The following is a 14,545-nucleotide window of genomic DNA, read 5'->3' on the forward strand; positions in this document are numbered from 1 at the left end:
ATGCAAGCTTGGGCATCTCAAGATAGACTTTAAACATATCATGTGGGAGTCAATTGTGTCTGAACCCTGCATTTCAGCTCCTACTGGCTTCATTTTAGACTTTATGAAGAGTTTGGCCTGGGCTCTGTCTCAGAGATTAACCTTGCAACTTGCCTTCTTTAACATTAGATGAGTTTTTTAAAAAGTTTAATTTCTGCTCAGATGTTAATTCAAGAAGATAGCATTGCATGGCTTTATTCCTAGAGATTTTCATCATGCATTCAGAAGCTGATGGAATAGGTTTCACTGCTTGTTGTACTTAAAAGTTTGCATTATTTTATGGATGCTTGTTAGTCTAATGTCCACTGACAATATGAGGTGTACAAACATTTTAACTGTGATTAATGCTTACTTCTGCTTTGCTCATCCCCTAAGTCCTGCAGTATAAACTTCTCAGCATCTTGATTGCTGCTCTTGATAAAGTTCAAATAGGCAAGAACTGATTCTGGTAGGTCACCTGAAACCTAGAAAAACACAACCTTTGACATGTGTTCTACATTTTTGTCTCACAGGCTTGAAAAGAGGTAAATACTTGAAATAAGACAATAAAGACTTGTTTTGGCTTCACCTATAAAGCATTGATGTTGATGGAGATTTAGCAGCAATTTCCACCAAAATGTTTCTCATTTTCTTACCACCCACTGAACAATTCATAATTCCAATTTTAATTACATTCTAATTAATACATTTTAATTACATTCTAATTAAATTAAATTTTAGTATTGTATCTTGCACTCTCTCCAGAAGCACATTTCAATAAATTATTGTGTTTAAAACTGTGTTGGACCAAGAAATTAAAGAAGGAGGATGAGATAAAAATTAGCAAATACCTCTGAGGTACAGGATCTTTTTCTTTTCAGGATAAATAAACTTTAAATTTACTTATGTTTAAAGTATGCATGTAGAACCAATGCTTCAGTATTCTTTATTACATAGAAACTTTCTATTTGAAAGACTGCCTTTAATGTCAATATTTTGGGAAAATGGTCTGCCTTCACTCAGATGTGCAAATTGTGGTAGACATTGCTGATGTTCAGTATGTGAGTGATTACACTCTTATCACTGATGCCTTTGTCTACATCATGTGAAACATGATTTATGATCAATATTATCACCCTAATATCCTACAAACCAATCCCTATGCTACGAATCTGCAAGACTAAAATGGCAGAAAAGGACCCAAATAACTTATTTTAATTCAGAGGAAAGCCACTTTCCAAAATAAGAAGTCATCCAAGAAAGCGGACTTGAAGAACCTATTTATATGAAATTAGTATCTGAAAATCGTAGAAGGAATCTCCTAAACCAGTCTCTTGTAAGATTAAAGTACAGATTGCAGTGAAGAATCATGGGTTTATTCATCCAGATTTAATCTACCTCATCAAATCTTCCAGCTTCAGAGGATTAGAAAACAAAATCTCCAGGTGTGATCTTCTCAAGCAGCATGCTGATATCCACCTCTCTTATTGTCCTGCTACATTTTTCATGAAGCAATACTACCGAGGCTACTGCTCAGATCACAGCCTCAGGCTGGGTGTGCTGGGGAGATGCTCACTCATCCAAGGGAGCAGTTTTAGCTCACCGAACCCTCGCTGAATACTTACTGGCTCAATGTCACTCAAGGCTTCCTCTGATCCCTCCGTGTCAGGCTCGGGATCATCTGTTCCAAACGAGGAAACGCTGATTCTGCCTAATTCAATTTCCACTTCTCTTTCAATTCCTACAATATCTTCCGACATTCTACTTCCCACAGCGTCTTATCTGTTTTGAGAGCTACACAAAAAAAAGTAATACCTTTCAATACAGTATGAACCAAAATAAACAGAGCCCTCAAAATAAGGCTAAGATTTAATGATACACAGAAATGATGAGAGACGATGGGAGAGAAATGGTGAGAAATTATGTAACCCATAGAGGTAAAAACTTGTGGATGGATGCAAGCAGGGGGAACCGGCCCTCCTCCCTCCTTTCGCAACTCGTTGTCCCCTGCAATGAGGGGAAGGGCAGCGAGCTCGGCTCCTGCAGCGGGACACCGGGCACACGGAGCGCATTCCTGCCGGGAAACCGAACACCAGACAGCTGCTGAGAGAAAACTACATCTCCCGAAAGGCACCGCGCCCGGAGGGCAGCACCGCCCACAGCCGCTTCCTCAGAGGCCAGCGGCTCCGCCCCTTTGCATGCTGGGAGTTGTAGTTCAGCGCTCAGAGCGCCCGCAGTCCTCCGGTCCCCCCGTCTACTTCATGTACCCACTCACCTGTCGTTCGGTCACGCTCCTCACGGAGCCTCCGCCTTTCTGGCCGCCTCTGGAGACCGGCAGCCCCTCCGCCCAGAAATTCCGCATCCGCCAGCAGCGGACGGTGAGGAGCTCCACGGGGAGGACGAGAGCCCCGCGCCGCGCTGCTACGGCGGAGCGTCACCACGGCAACGGGAAACAGCGGCTCGGACGGGCAGCGAGAGGAGCCAGACTTCGCCAGGAGCTGCCGTTTCGCGTTCTGGGGGCGTTAGGCAGCGCCCCCCAGCGTAGGGCGGAGAACCCCGCAGCACCTCGTTCGTGGTTCCGGTTGTTTTTTTTTTTTTTTCTTTAATATTGGATTTTGGGCGTTGTTTGTTTGTTTTTGGGATTCGTTGTTTTTGTTGTTGGTTTTTTGATGCTATTTTTATTTTGCTTTTGTTTTCAGTTTGTGTTTGAGTTTTTTTTGAAGTCATAGACTGGAATTCAGTGTTCACAATAAATTGCAAGAGGCAATTAAGCAGGAAAAAATATAAATAAAACCACAGTAAAGGTGGTTTATGAAAAGACACCAGGCATTCCTTCTGTCTTCCCATGTTGGGGCTGGGGCATGGCTCAGAAGGGCCGGCTGGCACCAGGGCCACCATGGGGCACGGGACTGTGGCATGGCCAGCCTGGCACGGCCTCACAAGTGCAGGGCGATCAGTGGCTCAGCATGGCCCTGCCAGTGCTACAGGGAGGGAGCAAATAGTAGGAGTTAAAAAAAAAAAAAAAAAAAAGTGAGAGGAACGTAAATACTAATTCATAGTCATAGAATGGTTTGGGTTAGATGGAAGCTTCAACATCATTTCTTCCAAATGACCTGCCATGGGCAGGGACAACTTCCACTAGACCAGGTTGCTCATTGCCCCATCTGTGACGGGGTTCACAGGGGTTTTCAGGTGAGGCAAGAGACGAGAATGTTGACTCCATGTTCAGAAGGCTTGATTCATTATTTTATGATATATATTAATTAAAACTATACTAAAAAGAATAGAAGGAAAAGTTTCATCTCAGAAGGTAGCTAAGCTAAGAATAGAATAGAAAAGAATGATAACAAAGGCAGCTGCCTCAGACTCTGTCTGAGCTAGCTCCACTGTGATTGGCCATTAATTAAAAACAGCCACATGATACCAGTCACAGATGCACCTGTTGCATTCCACAGCAGCAGATAACCATTGTTTACATTTTGTTCCTGAGGCCTCTCAGCTTCTCAGGAAGAAAAAATCCCAAAAAAAGGATTTTCACAAGAAGATGTCTGCAACACCCCATCCAGCCTGGCCTTGAACACAGGGATGGGGCACCCGTAGCTTCTCTGGGCAACCTCTTTTCAAGCCTCACCACCCTCTGTGGTGTAAAGATTTTCTTTGTAGCATCTAATCTAAATCTGCCCTCTTCTAGCTTAAAACCTGTCCCCTTTGTCCTACCACTGCCTGCCTGTGTAAAAGTCCCTCGCTGGTTATTAAAAGCTGGAGAAAATGTCCAGTTGGAGAATTAGAGACTAAATAGAATTCAGTATAGGAAAAGTTACACAGATCAGGCAGGGTACAGATAATAACATTTTTGTGTGTTTATAGGGAGCATATCTAACCCTGAGTCTGATGAGAAATAGCAAGATGCAAAAACAGGTATAACAAAACTTAAAAGCTAAAAGATAAATTTAAGTTTTACATAGAAAATGTACATTTTGGGGGCAATGGGAAGGATCTGCCAAAAATGGTAGAGGTTTTCCCGCCTGCTTTCTTAGAATAAGCTGAGTACCTCTCTGAATATTTTAGGAGTGTTAAATATTTGCTTCAAAAATATTTGCTTCAAGAGCAACTGATTACCTTTTTATCACCAGTGGTATGGATAAGCATGATAATAAATATTAAAAAATGGAAATGTATCCATTTGAAATCCATCCTTTTATATAATCATATCACTGGTGAACTTTTCAACGTGATCATCTCTTTATTCACTGATTGAATGCACACTTAATTTTTCTTTTGTAGTGGAGTTATGCTGTGCACATACTGAATAAAACCTATATCCTGTCTTAGCAAAAAAAATTTGCAAATAAAAGAGGCGTTTTATAGAAATCATAGAAAGATTTAATTTCATCAAATGAAATGAAGAATTGTCAAATCACTACTTACTCAACCCTAAGGCAAAATGTAACACTAACTCTTACCCTTGCCCTAATCGTAAATATAACCCTAAACTTAACCCCAGCACTACCCCTAACAATAAAACCCCATCCATATGGGTGGTCAAGTTTGGAAAGAAGCACGAGCAGCAATACTGAGGCCCTGCTGGGACCACCTTGCCATTCCTGTTACAGCCATATTGTTCCTGGAGCCGTAGGATCCCTTACTCACTCAGCCCTAATGCTCACCCTGAACATGCCCTCACCCTCAGACTAACCCTGAAGTCCCAGTCCCCATTGCTTCCCCCATTGCAGTTTATATACAGCCACGAACAGGACTGGACACCTGAAATCAGCGTCTAGAGCTTTTCTTTTTCTGGCATCAGTCCCATTGCATCGTTATGACAATGGAGAGGAAAGATGCTAGCAGCTCACTGATCAAACAGAATGCTAAGGAAACTTAACATTACAGCATAACACAAGACAGTCTCGGTCCGAGTTTCATCCAACTACACAGAGCAAAAGCATATTGACAGTAGTTCTATGCAATAACCTGAAGTACACGTAGCTGTGGTTAAAACAATAGCAGTTTTTTCTCTAATACAATGCCTCGTTTATAAAAGACAAAGCACAGAGCCCCATTCATATTTAACTTTCTAAATGTATACTTAAAATATACTTTTTGCAACTTAGAAAGGCAAATCACAGAGGCTTATTGTTCTATTTCTCCCATCTGCGCTACAGCTTAGAAAACTTTTTCTGCTGCCTTGGCATTTCACTGTCCTTACTGTCTTTTGGGGCCTGCCTTTTTCACAACTTTCTCAAAACTCACTAATTTTGTGGATTCCAACACCCATGGTTGCTTGGTTTTAGGGAGAAGCAGGAGCAGCAATGTTTGGGCCATGCTGGGGTTGCCTTGGCATGCCATTTCCAGCCCTTGTGCTCCTGGAGCTGGAGGCTCTTTGACTCACTCAACACCAACCCTAACCCTAACCCTGATCCCAGTGACATTTGGGGCTGTGCAGATGTCCTGACTGCCACGGGTTACACAGATTGAAAGGTGTGGATTGTTTGGTCAACCTGCAGCTCTCTGAACCCTCACGCCAACCCTGAGTGTAGCTGCTTGTGGCTGCTGAGATCCCCATCACCAGTGTTGGCACTGATTCCAAAACTGTAGAGTGAACAGAGCTGTGCTGTAGCTAAAATTCTTCATTTCATGAATTTGGAAATGAAGGGGAAACAGTTGCATGGCATGGAATGACAGGAAGTGCATCAAAATGAGCTGAAAAATTCTAAAACCTGTTACATGTATCCACAAAGTCAGGGCTAACCAACATAAGAAAACTTCTCTAAGTATGTGGTTATGCTGGACTTCAGGAAGAAATATATCATTGATCGACCATTCTCTGTAAGGTAGGATGGAAATATTCAATCCTGGTAAAGATTTTCTTGTGTAGAAACAATGCAATATAAAATGTAAGTTAATTTATAAGGATAATATTTTTAATTTTTAGGTAAGTGTTTTAAGATGAACTGAAGTATTATTAAAATTTCTCAGAATAAATCTTTGAAACCACATGGGCAACACAAGAGAGCTATTGCAGATTCCAGTTTTCATGTTGAATATATAACTCTTCAGGAGTTTTCTCCTAAAAAAAATGCATCATGCCACTGTTATGAAAACCAAGAAAAAGTTCAATGACTCTTAAAGGTAGTGAAACTTCTCCAGGGAAATTGAAAAGCCTGTTGCCTCATCCAGTCTATTGTTTTACAAGGTGCATCGTTGACCCCATTGTTGACTCCTCTCCACTGCAGAGCTGTTTGAGAAACGTACTGCAGCTCTCTTTGTGCTGAAATCCAGCAGAAGAAGTTTTATAATCCAGGCATTGAGGATCTTGACAGGGAGGGCTAAGCTTGTGTTTGCTGAATATTTTCTTCTAAAAATGAAATTTTATACACATGTAATGTGTTTTCTATGTAATATAAGTTGTTAATGCAAGACAAATTTTGACTGCAGAAGCTTCACATTTGTCATCTCTTTGTTTCAGCTGGTATTCTTACTATTTAGTAAGTGCACTGAGAATAGAAGAACAAGTGTATGCCAGGCTACATAAATCTTCCATATAAAACTTCCAAAATACATACTGCTTCCAAATGTCTTTAGCAATTTAAAATAAAAAAGACCAAAACAAAAAGAAAAACAGAACAAAAATGTGTGTGTACAGTGTAACAGAGGCAAAGGAGACTACACAACATCTTGATGCTCCTACTGCTGCTGTTAATTTTTTGTTCAATGTATCTGAAAATACTCTTAAAATTTAAAAAATATTATCTGGACGAACGAAGTTCCATTGTGATTTATAAGAGTACTTATATTTTTTCATAATGAACTGAATATATGATTATACTTTCAGCTGTGATTCGAAATTGAAAACAAAAAAATGAAAATAAGAGATAAAAACCAAATACAGAAGTGCTATTTAAATATCTTCAGTGGAATTTTCTTGGCAAGAAATCTGTTTTCTTTCTCTTATTTAGCAGCTTTAAATTTTTTTTAGAAGTTCTTAATTAAAAAAACAATCCTTCCCTTCCCCTGCCCCCCTTCCCATCAGGCTCTGCTTTTGGCATTTAGCTTGTGGCTTTTATTTGAGAGAAACAATTTCTTTGGTGTTTTTTTTCTCAGTATAAATAGAATTATTCTTTTGTTTTAAATGATTGCAGAATGAAAATGCCCCATCCCTGGAAGTGTTCAAATGCAGGATGGAAGCAGCTTTAAACAACCTGGTCTAGTGGCAGGTGATCCTGCCCATGGCAGGGGTGTTGGAAGTGGAGGGTGCCTGTTGTCCCTTCCAACCCAAACCCTTTTATGGTTGTATGGCTCTGTGTAATCGACAGAAGTCATAATGGATATTTTTTCACAAGGTGGCAGTATTGGATTGAGCTGCATGGTTGTAAGGATTTTTTTTTCCCTCTGGAGTATGTTTTCCATCATTACGTGGCGTGATTATCAAAACAGGAGAAAACATATTACTATATCTACAATTTGAATATTGTTATAATTTATGCAATTGATTTGCTTCTTTGTCTAAGTACATCAATTCTCTTGATGTACTTATATTCACCTTGTAGATGAATCACTGAGAAATAAATCAGCTCTATTCATATTTTCTTTATATCATTTACCAGACTGCATTTGACCTGCATTTGATGAGATGATAGATCCTTTAGGTGAGGATTTATGTTGGATGAATAACAGTATGGCCTTTCCATATGGATCTTCCTTTTTCCCATATTATCTATAATTTTTTTTTTTCTAAGAAAAGTACATTTTGGGTCACATAACAATAGATGTGCTCTTAAAGAGCAGAGTGCCTTGGCTGTGTTAAGTGTCAGTTCCAAACTAATGGTATAGGAACCATCCAAGGCAGCAATTCTGGGAGAAAAGAGGTGGGCTGGAAGTAATGAAAGCACTGCTACCTTCCATATCTATGCACAAATGGTTGGAATGCAGAGGAGAAAGTGGCCACTCGCAAAGAGGGAGGACAGCACTGAATCTTTAATTTATTGACAAATATATTTCTGTCTCCCTGTAGGATCTGCACGCGTTCATAATTCTTGGCAAACAGACAAAAAAATCTGTAAATTTGAACTGTAATTGTTCACTGATTTCCTTGTCAGTGGTTCAGATTGTTCAATTGAGAATGTTCTGTTTACATCTCATATGTAATTACTGTTGCCTAAATGTATGAAAATCTTTATTTTTCTTTCTGTGAATAAAGGGAAGAAGAAGAAGAAGAAGAAGAAGAAGAAGAAGAAGAAGAAGAAGAAGAAGACCCTTTTATAATTCTGTTATTTTCATCCTTTCCATAATGGCATTGCAAAGATATTTTTCTGAATTAGTTGTGTAAGTGGAAGTCTCATAAAAATAAAAGGAAAATAAGTAACAGTACAAATGAACTGTGTTGCAGTTTCTTCAGTCAAGAACTAGCCAGTGACATATCTTTCTTGTATAAAACTTGGCATTGGATCTATTTTCATATTTACATCATCCATGGGAGTCCTTGGAGTGTTGTGGAAATCAAATGACTGCTGGTTACAGTACGTGGAAATCAGCCTCCAACTTTCTTGTAAAATGAAAGAGAATTTTTTGTGCATGAAAAATGTGATCCTGTCTTGGTGTGATTTCCACATACAAATTTGTTGATAGCAAGACATATTTATCTAAAGTCCTGGCTCAAATGAATTCTCACCACTGAAGGTCTTTCCATATCACTGCATGAAAGTTTTCAATGACCATATACTTGCAGTTTTATGCAGAAAAGATTTTAACCACTGTATTTATTAGCATAGATGTTTTTAAATACTTAGTATATGTTGAAGACATAAAGAAAAGCCTGGTCCAGAATATTGAAACTTGAAAGCAAAGGTAGGTACAGTATGGCTACAATATTGAAATATCAAAGTATAATTAAAAATCTGTTACCTATCAAGACTAAACTGAAGACTCTGTGTTTATATAAAATTCCTACTTTTTAAGGGTATACCTCTTTTATTTCTGAAAAATTGCATTTTATCGTTTTGACACCATTTTTCTTCCATCTTTTGTTTGTCACCCTTTTTGAGAGATTTGTTTTAGACTGTGTGAAGGCTGAAGCAGAGAACGGTGCTACTGATTAATTTGTTAAGCACTACAAATATGAATTTGCATAACAAAGAGTGAAACCCAGGTGAACCAGAAAACTTCTTCCTTCTTTCTCCCTGCTACTGCCTAGGCATGTAGTGTGTGCCTCACAATTTGTTGGGTGATGAAAGAAAAATACGTGTGCCGTTTCCAACTTCCATGGAGCCATCTACTATCACAGCATCTAAATACTGTGGGTGAAATTGGTTTTCACTGGAAATAAGCAAAATCAGCTATCTTTTTATTTTGCATCTTATAGATGAAAGGAGTTCTTAAATAGGCATGGGACTTAGGTCCCATTGTCTTTTATACAGGAACTAAAGAAATAAAAATCTTCTTCAGCGAAGCACAGCCACTTAAAAACAATTTTTGTTCTTCACTTCCAAGACAGTTATGGCTGTGTCTTTAAGCCCATCACAGTGAGTTGTCCTCTGCTTGAAATCTGCTTCTTAGACTATGATGTCATTTTGCACAGGTTTCCAGGAAAATAAATTCTTATTTTTGTGGAAATCACTGTAAATAAAAGTAATGAAGGATTGTACATGAGGTTCTGGAATTTTTTACTCTATTACTCACTTATTCCAAATAATGTTTATACATAGCTCGGATTTGTGCATTTTTTCAGTATATGAGTTTTCAAATTCTGGTATTTGTAATGCATATGGCAATATTGGTGCTAATAATGATGAAAAAAGCAATATGTAAATAAGTTATGTGGAACTGCTGATAACTTAAAGATTGTTTGTGCAATTAATTAAAACATGTCTAATAGTTCTCACTGTAAACTGCATTGCCATTTGATTGAAGCTGACTATTTTACATGTTCACCAGGAATACTAGAACATGACCTAGTTTGAGGAATTCAGCATGGTTCAATATAGTAAATGGCAGTGCATGAAAATATATTTCCAATTTCTCCCCTCCAAAAAAACCACACCCTTCCAATTCAGGAATGTGGCATCAGCAGTGGAAGGGACAGCTTTATTTCTTGTTGAGGGATTACCCAGGAAGTCCTTCTGTCCTGGGTATCTGCAGGCGTGGGAGGAAGCATTAGATGCTGCACTGTGTCTGTTGGAAGGTGACAGCAGTTGTCCCCTGTGCAATTGATAGTAGGACTTACTGGTATCATGGCAGGCAAAATATACCAATGAATGATTAACTTTATTGTTTGGACTTGTATTTTAGCAGAGACCTAATCTAAGGAACGTGTCTCTTCAATTTGAACAACAGCAAACCACAATAAGTACCTACATAGCTGTTGTCTCTAGTAACTATCCACTCTGAAACTTCACCAGTCATTTATTTTTCTACATACAGCAACTGCAATAGCTTGAGTAGTTCTCACAGTGTTATGTGGAAGGTAATCTGTACTGAATCAACACCAGCCTGGCCACTTTTCTATTCTGTAATTTCAAAAGTTACGGTTCCAGTTATAGTGTTTTCAAAAGGTTCATATGGTTCTCCAAAGCCTGCTGCTGTTCAGGCAGAGTACAGCACAAATAAACTATTTTTAGTCCTTCTGTATAATCAAATTTCTTTATCAAATGTTGATTTCTAATGATGGAATCATACCTGTTTTATATAATGGTTTTATATTTTGAAAGATTTAAACTGTCAGGAATAATGCATTCTGGAATCAGCTATTTGTGCTAGAAAAATTGATTGAAAAATTGAAGTTAAATTTATTTTATATCAACTGTAATTACACTTGATCTCAACCTTTATTAAGTGCTGCTGAAGTATAACGATGTTTACATCATCATTCACTGTGAAAGCTTTTGAATTTTCTTTTTAGGATGGCTATAGCAAGGAAAATGAGTTGGAGAGTTTAATTCTTTCATTTCTTTGTAATGAAACCTTTTAGTGGCCTAGGATTTCTCCTCTGCATACATTCCCTGCTACAGTCTCTCTAGTCAGACTCTTTATGATGAGCTTGCTGTTGAAGGTGTATTTTATCAGTCTCAGCAAAAATGCATAATCTAGGGTAAATATGAGCTGTTCATTCCCCCAGCCTATGGCAAAACATGTCCTGGCCAGATTCTGTGGTACTCACAAAAGTTTGTGTCACAGTAGGTCCAGAATTTTTGGTTTCTTCTTATTATAATATTGTACTGTGCTTATTAAAAGTAAGTGTGAGAAGTAGGATTTAGTATTTCAGGACAGATCAAGTGGAACCAAAGTGTTTCCTGGCTCTCCTGGCTCCAGCTGGGCAAATCATCTTGTGCCTGCCTGTGCTGTGTATGTGATTTGGTTGCTTAATTTATCCTTCTCTGGCATTACAATTTTCTTATTAGTGCAATGGCTATGAGGTGTCTTGGGTCATGTTTGGCAAATTGATTAGAGGGCTGCTGCTTGCAAGTAATCTTTGAAGAAGCCTGAATATCAATAAAAGATCAAGGATTGTACTCTCCATCCACACTCTTATCAATATGCATATAAATATTTGTTAACATGTTCACAATCGATGGAACAACAGAATTAATGATTTTATTTCTGAAAACAGGAATAAGAGTCTGACTGAGCAGGAATCTGTGTGGAACATTCTGAATGCCTTGCAGCACGATGTGAGGGAAAACCCCCACAGACTATGACCTCTAAAAATACTGCATTCACCAGAAATGTGTATATCAATCAGAACTTATTTAAAAAAATCTCATTTGGTAAAGGATTAATTTTTCAAGATCTGCTGCTATTATCTGATGTGGGTTGGCAGATTCCTTTCTGTTATATGGGTCATTAAGCTCTTGAAGAACTTCTCATTTTATGTAGGAACAGAGGGTTCTGGTCACTGAAAGCTGAAAAAATTCCTGCAGCTGAAAAAGTTAATGGGAGTCCTGGTATTTTTAGAGTGCTAGAGTCCATAAAACACTTGATCTTCTTAGGTCTCAGGGCTGATGTGAACCAAGCAGAGATGTTATGAGGTCAAAATAAAGCTCCTCCTGTGAGAAAATTTGAATAGGTTTTGCACTGAGAGTCTCAGAAATAGTGCTTGAGGCCTAAAATGAGCTTGCAAATTAGCACTTTCAATAGACATACTTACTTTGTCACATACATCTTTTGTGAAAAATCCTTTCTCTAGGATTTTTCCTTCTGGGAAGCAGAGGCCCCAGAAAAACATGTAAACAATGGTTACCTGCTGCTGTGAAATGCAACAGGTGCACCTGTGATTGGCCCATGTTGCATGTGTACAATTAAGGGCCAATCAAAGACCAAGCTCTCTCTGGGACAAAATCAGAGAGAGCTCCTTTGCTTATTCATTTCTTTCCTATTCTTAGCATAGCAAGCTTCTGAGACTTTTTTTCTCTATTCCTATTAGCATAGTCATAATGTAATATATATCATAAAATAATAAATCAAGCCTTCTGAACATGAGGTCAACATTCTCGCCTCTCTCTTCACCCTGAAACCCTTGCAAGCCCTGTAACAGGTATTACTGAAAATATTTCCTGTGGCCTGGCAGCAGGTAATTTGCTTATTTCTTTAGAAAGGTCTTTTAAAAGATTTGGATGCTGTCAATTATATTGGAAGTAGTTAGGAATGCTTTTGACCAGTGATCTGTTATCCACCTTTGAAATTTAATCTGTATTATGAGCTTTTAATTACAAACACTACAGTTTAACAGCTTAATATGGTTTTAATATGCTTCTATGGATCAACTGTGAGTCCCTTAATATGACTTCTTCCAGGGCAGAGTTACATTATTTTTAATGAGTGCTGAAGATAATAGATGATTCCAGATAAATCAAAAAGCATATAGGTCTAGTCTTAAGATTACAAATGCATTTGCAATGTATTTTTAAAATCTGTTCTTTGAAAATCCATTCATTGCGTTCATGATTTCTCAAGTGATTAGTGGTGACCCCATTATGTCAATGGTGCAGCTAGACTATGTGCTGGTGCTCTTGACTGCAGTTTTATTGGAGTGTTGTAGGAGCACAGACTCACCACCTACCCAGCTACTGGAATCATTGGCATCTGCCAGGAGAAAGACCAAAACACAAAGTCCATTAATAGCATTTTATATATTCTTTATATATTTAGTGAACTGCTTAAAGATGGTGACTATTTAAAATAAAACCATGAGCTGTTGAAATGGAATATCGATACAGAGAAAGGACAACTTTTGCCAAGTTATCTAATTTTCAAAATTTAGAAGCAGTAGATCTTGAACTGACCCTTTAAAACATGAAAATGACATGTTGTTTTTTAGCATCTCCGAGCTAAAATATGGAAGATTTTCATCCCATAAAACAATTCAAGTGTTTCTGAAGATCCATCATGATTCAGAATGAGAATTTCGTGGAATTTTCTATATGAAAAGAATTCCATTCTCCAATCTTTTTCATAGTTTAGTTTGCTTTTGTTTTACTGGTATTAAAGTAGGTTATTGGGAAGAGCTAGCTGATAATTATTTGAGCACTGCATAGTGTTTGCTTTGTCCTCCAAGTTTGAGCTACCTGTTGAAGACAGATCAATTGCTACTAAAATGAGTTGGAAAAAGGATATTGCTAAAGATCTCAGAGGGGAGAATTTTGGCCAATTAAAAGGAACAAAGCTATAAATAAATATTCTCAGAATTTGGCCCATATTGAAGGTTCTAGATCCGAGTTTCTGTGTTTTCATTTGATTTCTGTTGTAGATAAAATGCTGTGGAAGATGCAATGCCACACAGTGGAAAAGGAACTAAACAAAGAAAAATAATACTCAGTTCCCATGTCCATGCACAAATTACAATCTAAAGAAATGATTTTGTGAGGTCCCAAGGGATTCAACATACAGTGAATAAGAAATAAAAAAATGGTAAGAAATAAAAAAAAATGTCTGGAAGAACGTAACTTTTGTTACTAAATAGATTTTAGAAAAAGAAGTACAAAACATATTTTCCTTCAAGATGTGGCTTACAAATGCCAAAGTTTTAACAATATTCATTGTTTTGTCTCTGGTCACTTGGAAGCCTTGGTTTTTACTTGTTAGCTGTCAGTCATGTAGGCAGTTCTAAATTAAGGATGTTCTAAGTAGAACAGGAGTTGTGCCTGATCAATATCACAGGGACATTTAGAAGTGGTTTATGAAGCATCTTGGCATAAACCCATGCTGTGCAAATCAATGATGACAATGGAAAGTGGCAGTATGTAAAGAGCACACAGTGCAGTACATAAAGAGCATACAGTGCATTTTCCACTTGTAATTGTGGGCAATGTCTCTACAGGTTTGTATTATTTGTTTCAAGAGTAGTTCCAATACTTTATAGGATAAGTGGAATGAGCAAGACACTGAAATACGATGTGTTTTGTGAGACCACCGCAAGTGAGCATTCATGCATCTTAATATCAAGGGGCCAGTTTGCATAGGACCACCTGATATCACCACCTGGGCTGGAGCAATGTGACACATATTTTCTGTGACCTCTTCTGAAAACCACACAGGG

The 14,545-nt window shown here is 38.1% G+C and overlaps 2 protein-coding genes across 2 annotated transcripts in view; one reads left to right on the top strand and one right to left on the bottom strand.

The window, feature by feature from the left end:
- The window catches only part of LRRIQ1 (leucine rich repeats and IQ motif containing 1), a 104,458-nt gene extending 102,015 nt beyond the window's left edge, over positions 1-2,443 (bottom strand). Inside the window, exons 1-3 of the mRNA XM_058023624.1 lie at positions 2,294-2,443; positions 1,644-1,812; positions 392-503 (exon numbers count right to left, since the gene is read on the bottom strand). Of these exons, the coding sequence (XP_057879607.1) occupies positions 392-503; positions 1,644-1,778 (247 nt within the window). The 5' untranslated portion in view covers positions 1,779-1,812; positions 2,294-2,443. The remainder of the gene's footprint in view (positions 1-391; positions 504-1,643; positions 1,813-2,293) is intronic.
- Positions 2,444-6,877: 4,434 nt separating this feature from the next.
- On the top strand, positions 6,878-13,864 carry TSPAN19 (tetraspanin 19). The gene is given in 7 exon segments (XM_058023291.1): positions 6,878-6,943; positions 7,049-7,118; positions 8,405-8,500; positions 8,503-8,534; positions 9,743-9,812; positions 11,566-11,681; positions 13,757-13,864. Coding segments are annotated over 7 exon segments (558 nt in total).
- The last annotated feature ends 681 nt before the right edge of the window (positions 13,865-14,545 follow it).

Source organism: Melospiza georgiana, chromosome 4 (genome assembly GCF_028018845.1).
Source record: "Melospiza georgiana isolate bMelGeo1 chromosome 4, bMelGeo1.pri, whole genome shotgun sequence".
Classification (NCBI taxonomy): domain Eukaryota; kingdom Metazoa; phylum Chordata; class Aves; order Passeriformes; family Passerellidae; genus Melospiza; species Melospiza georgiana.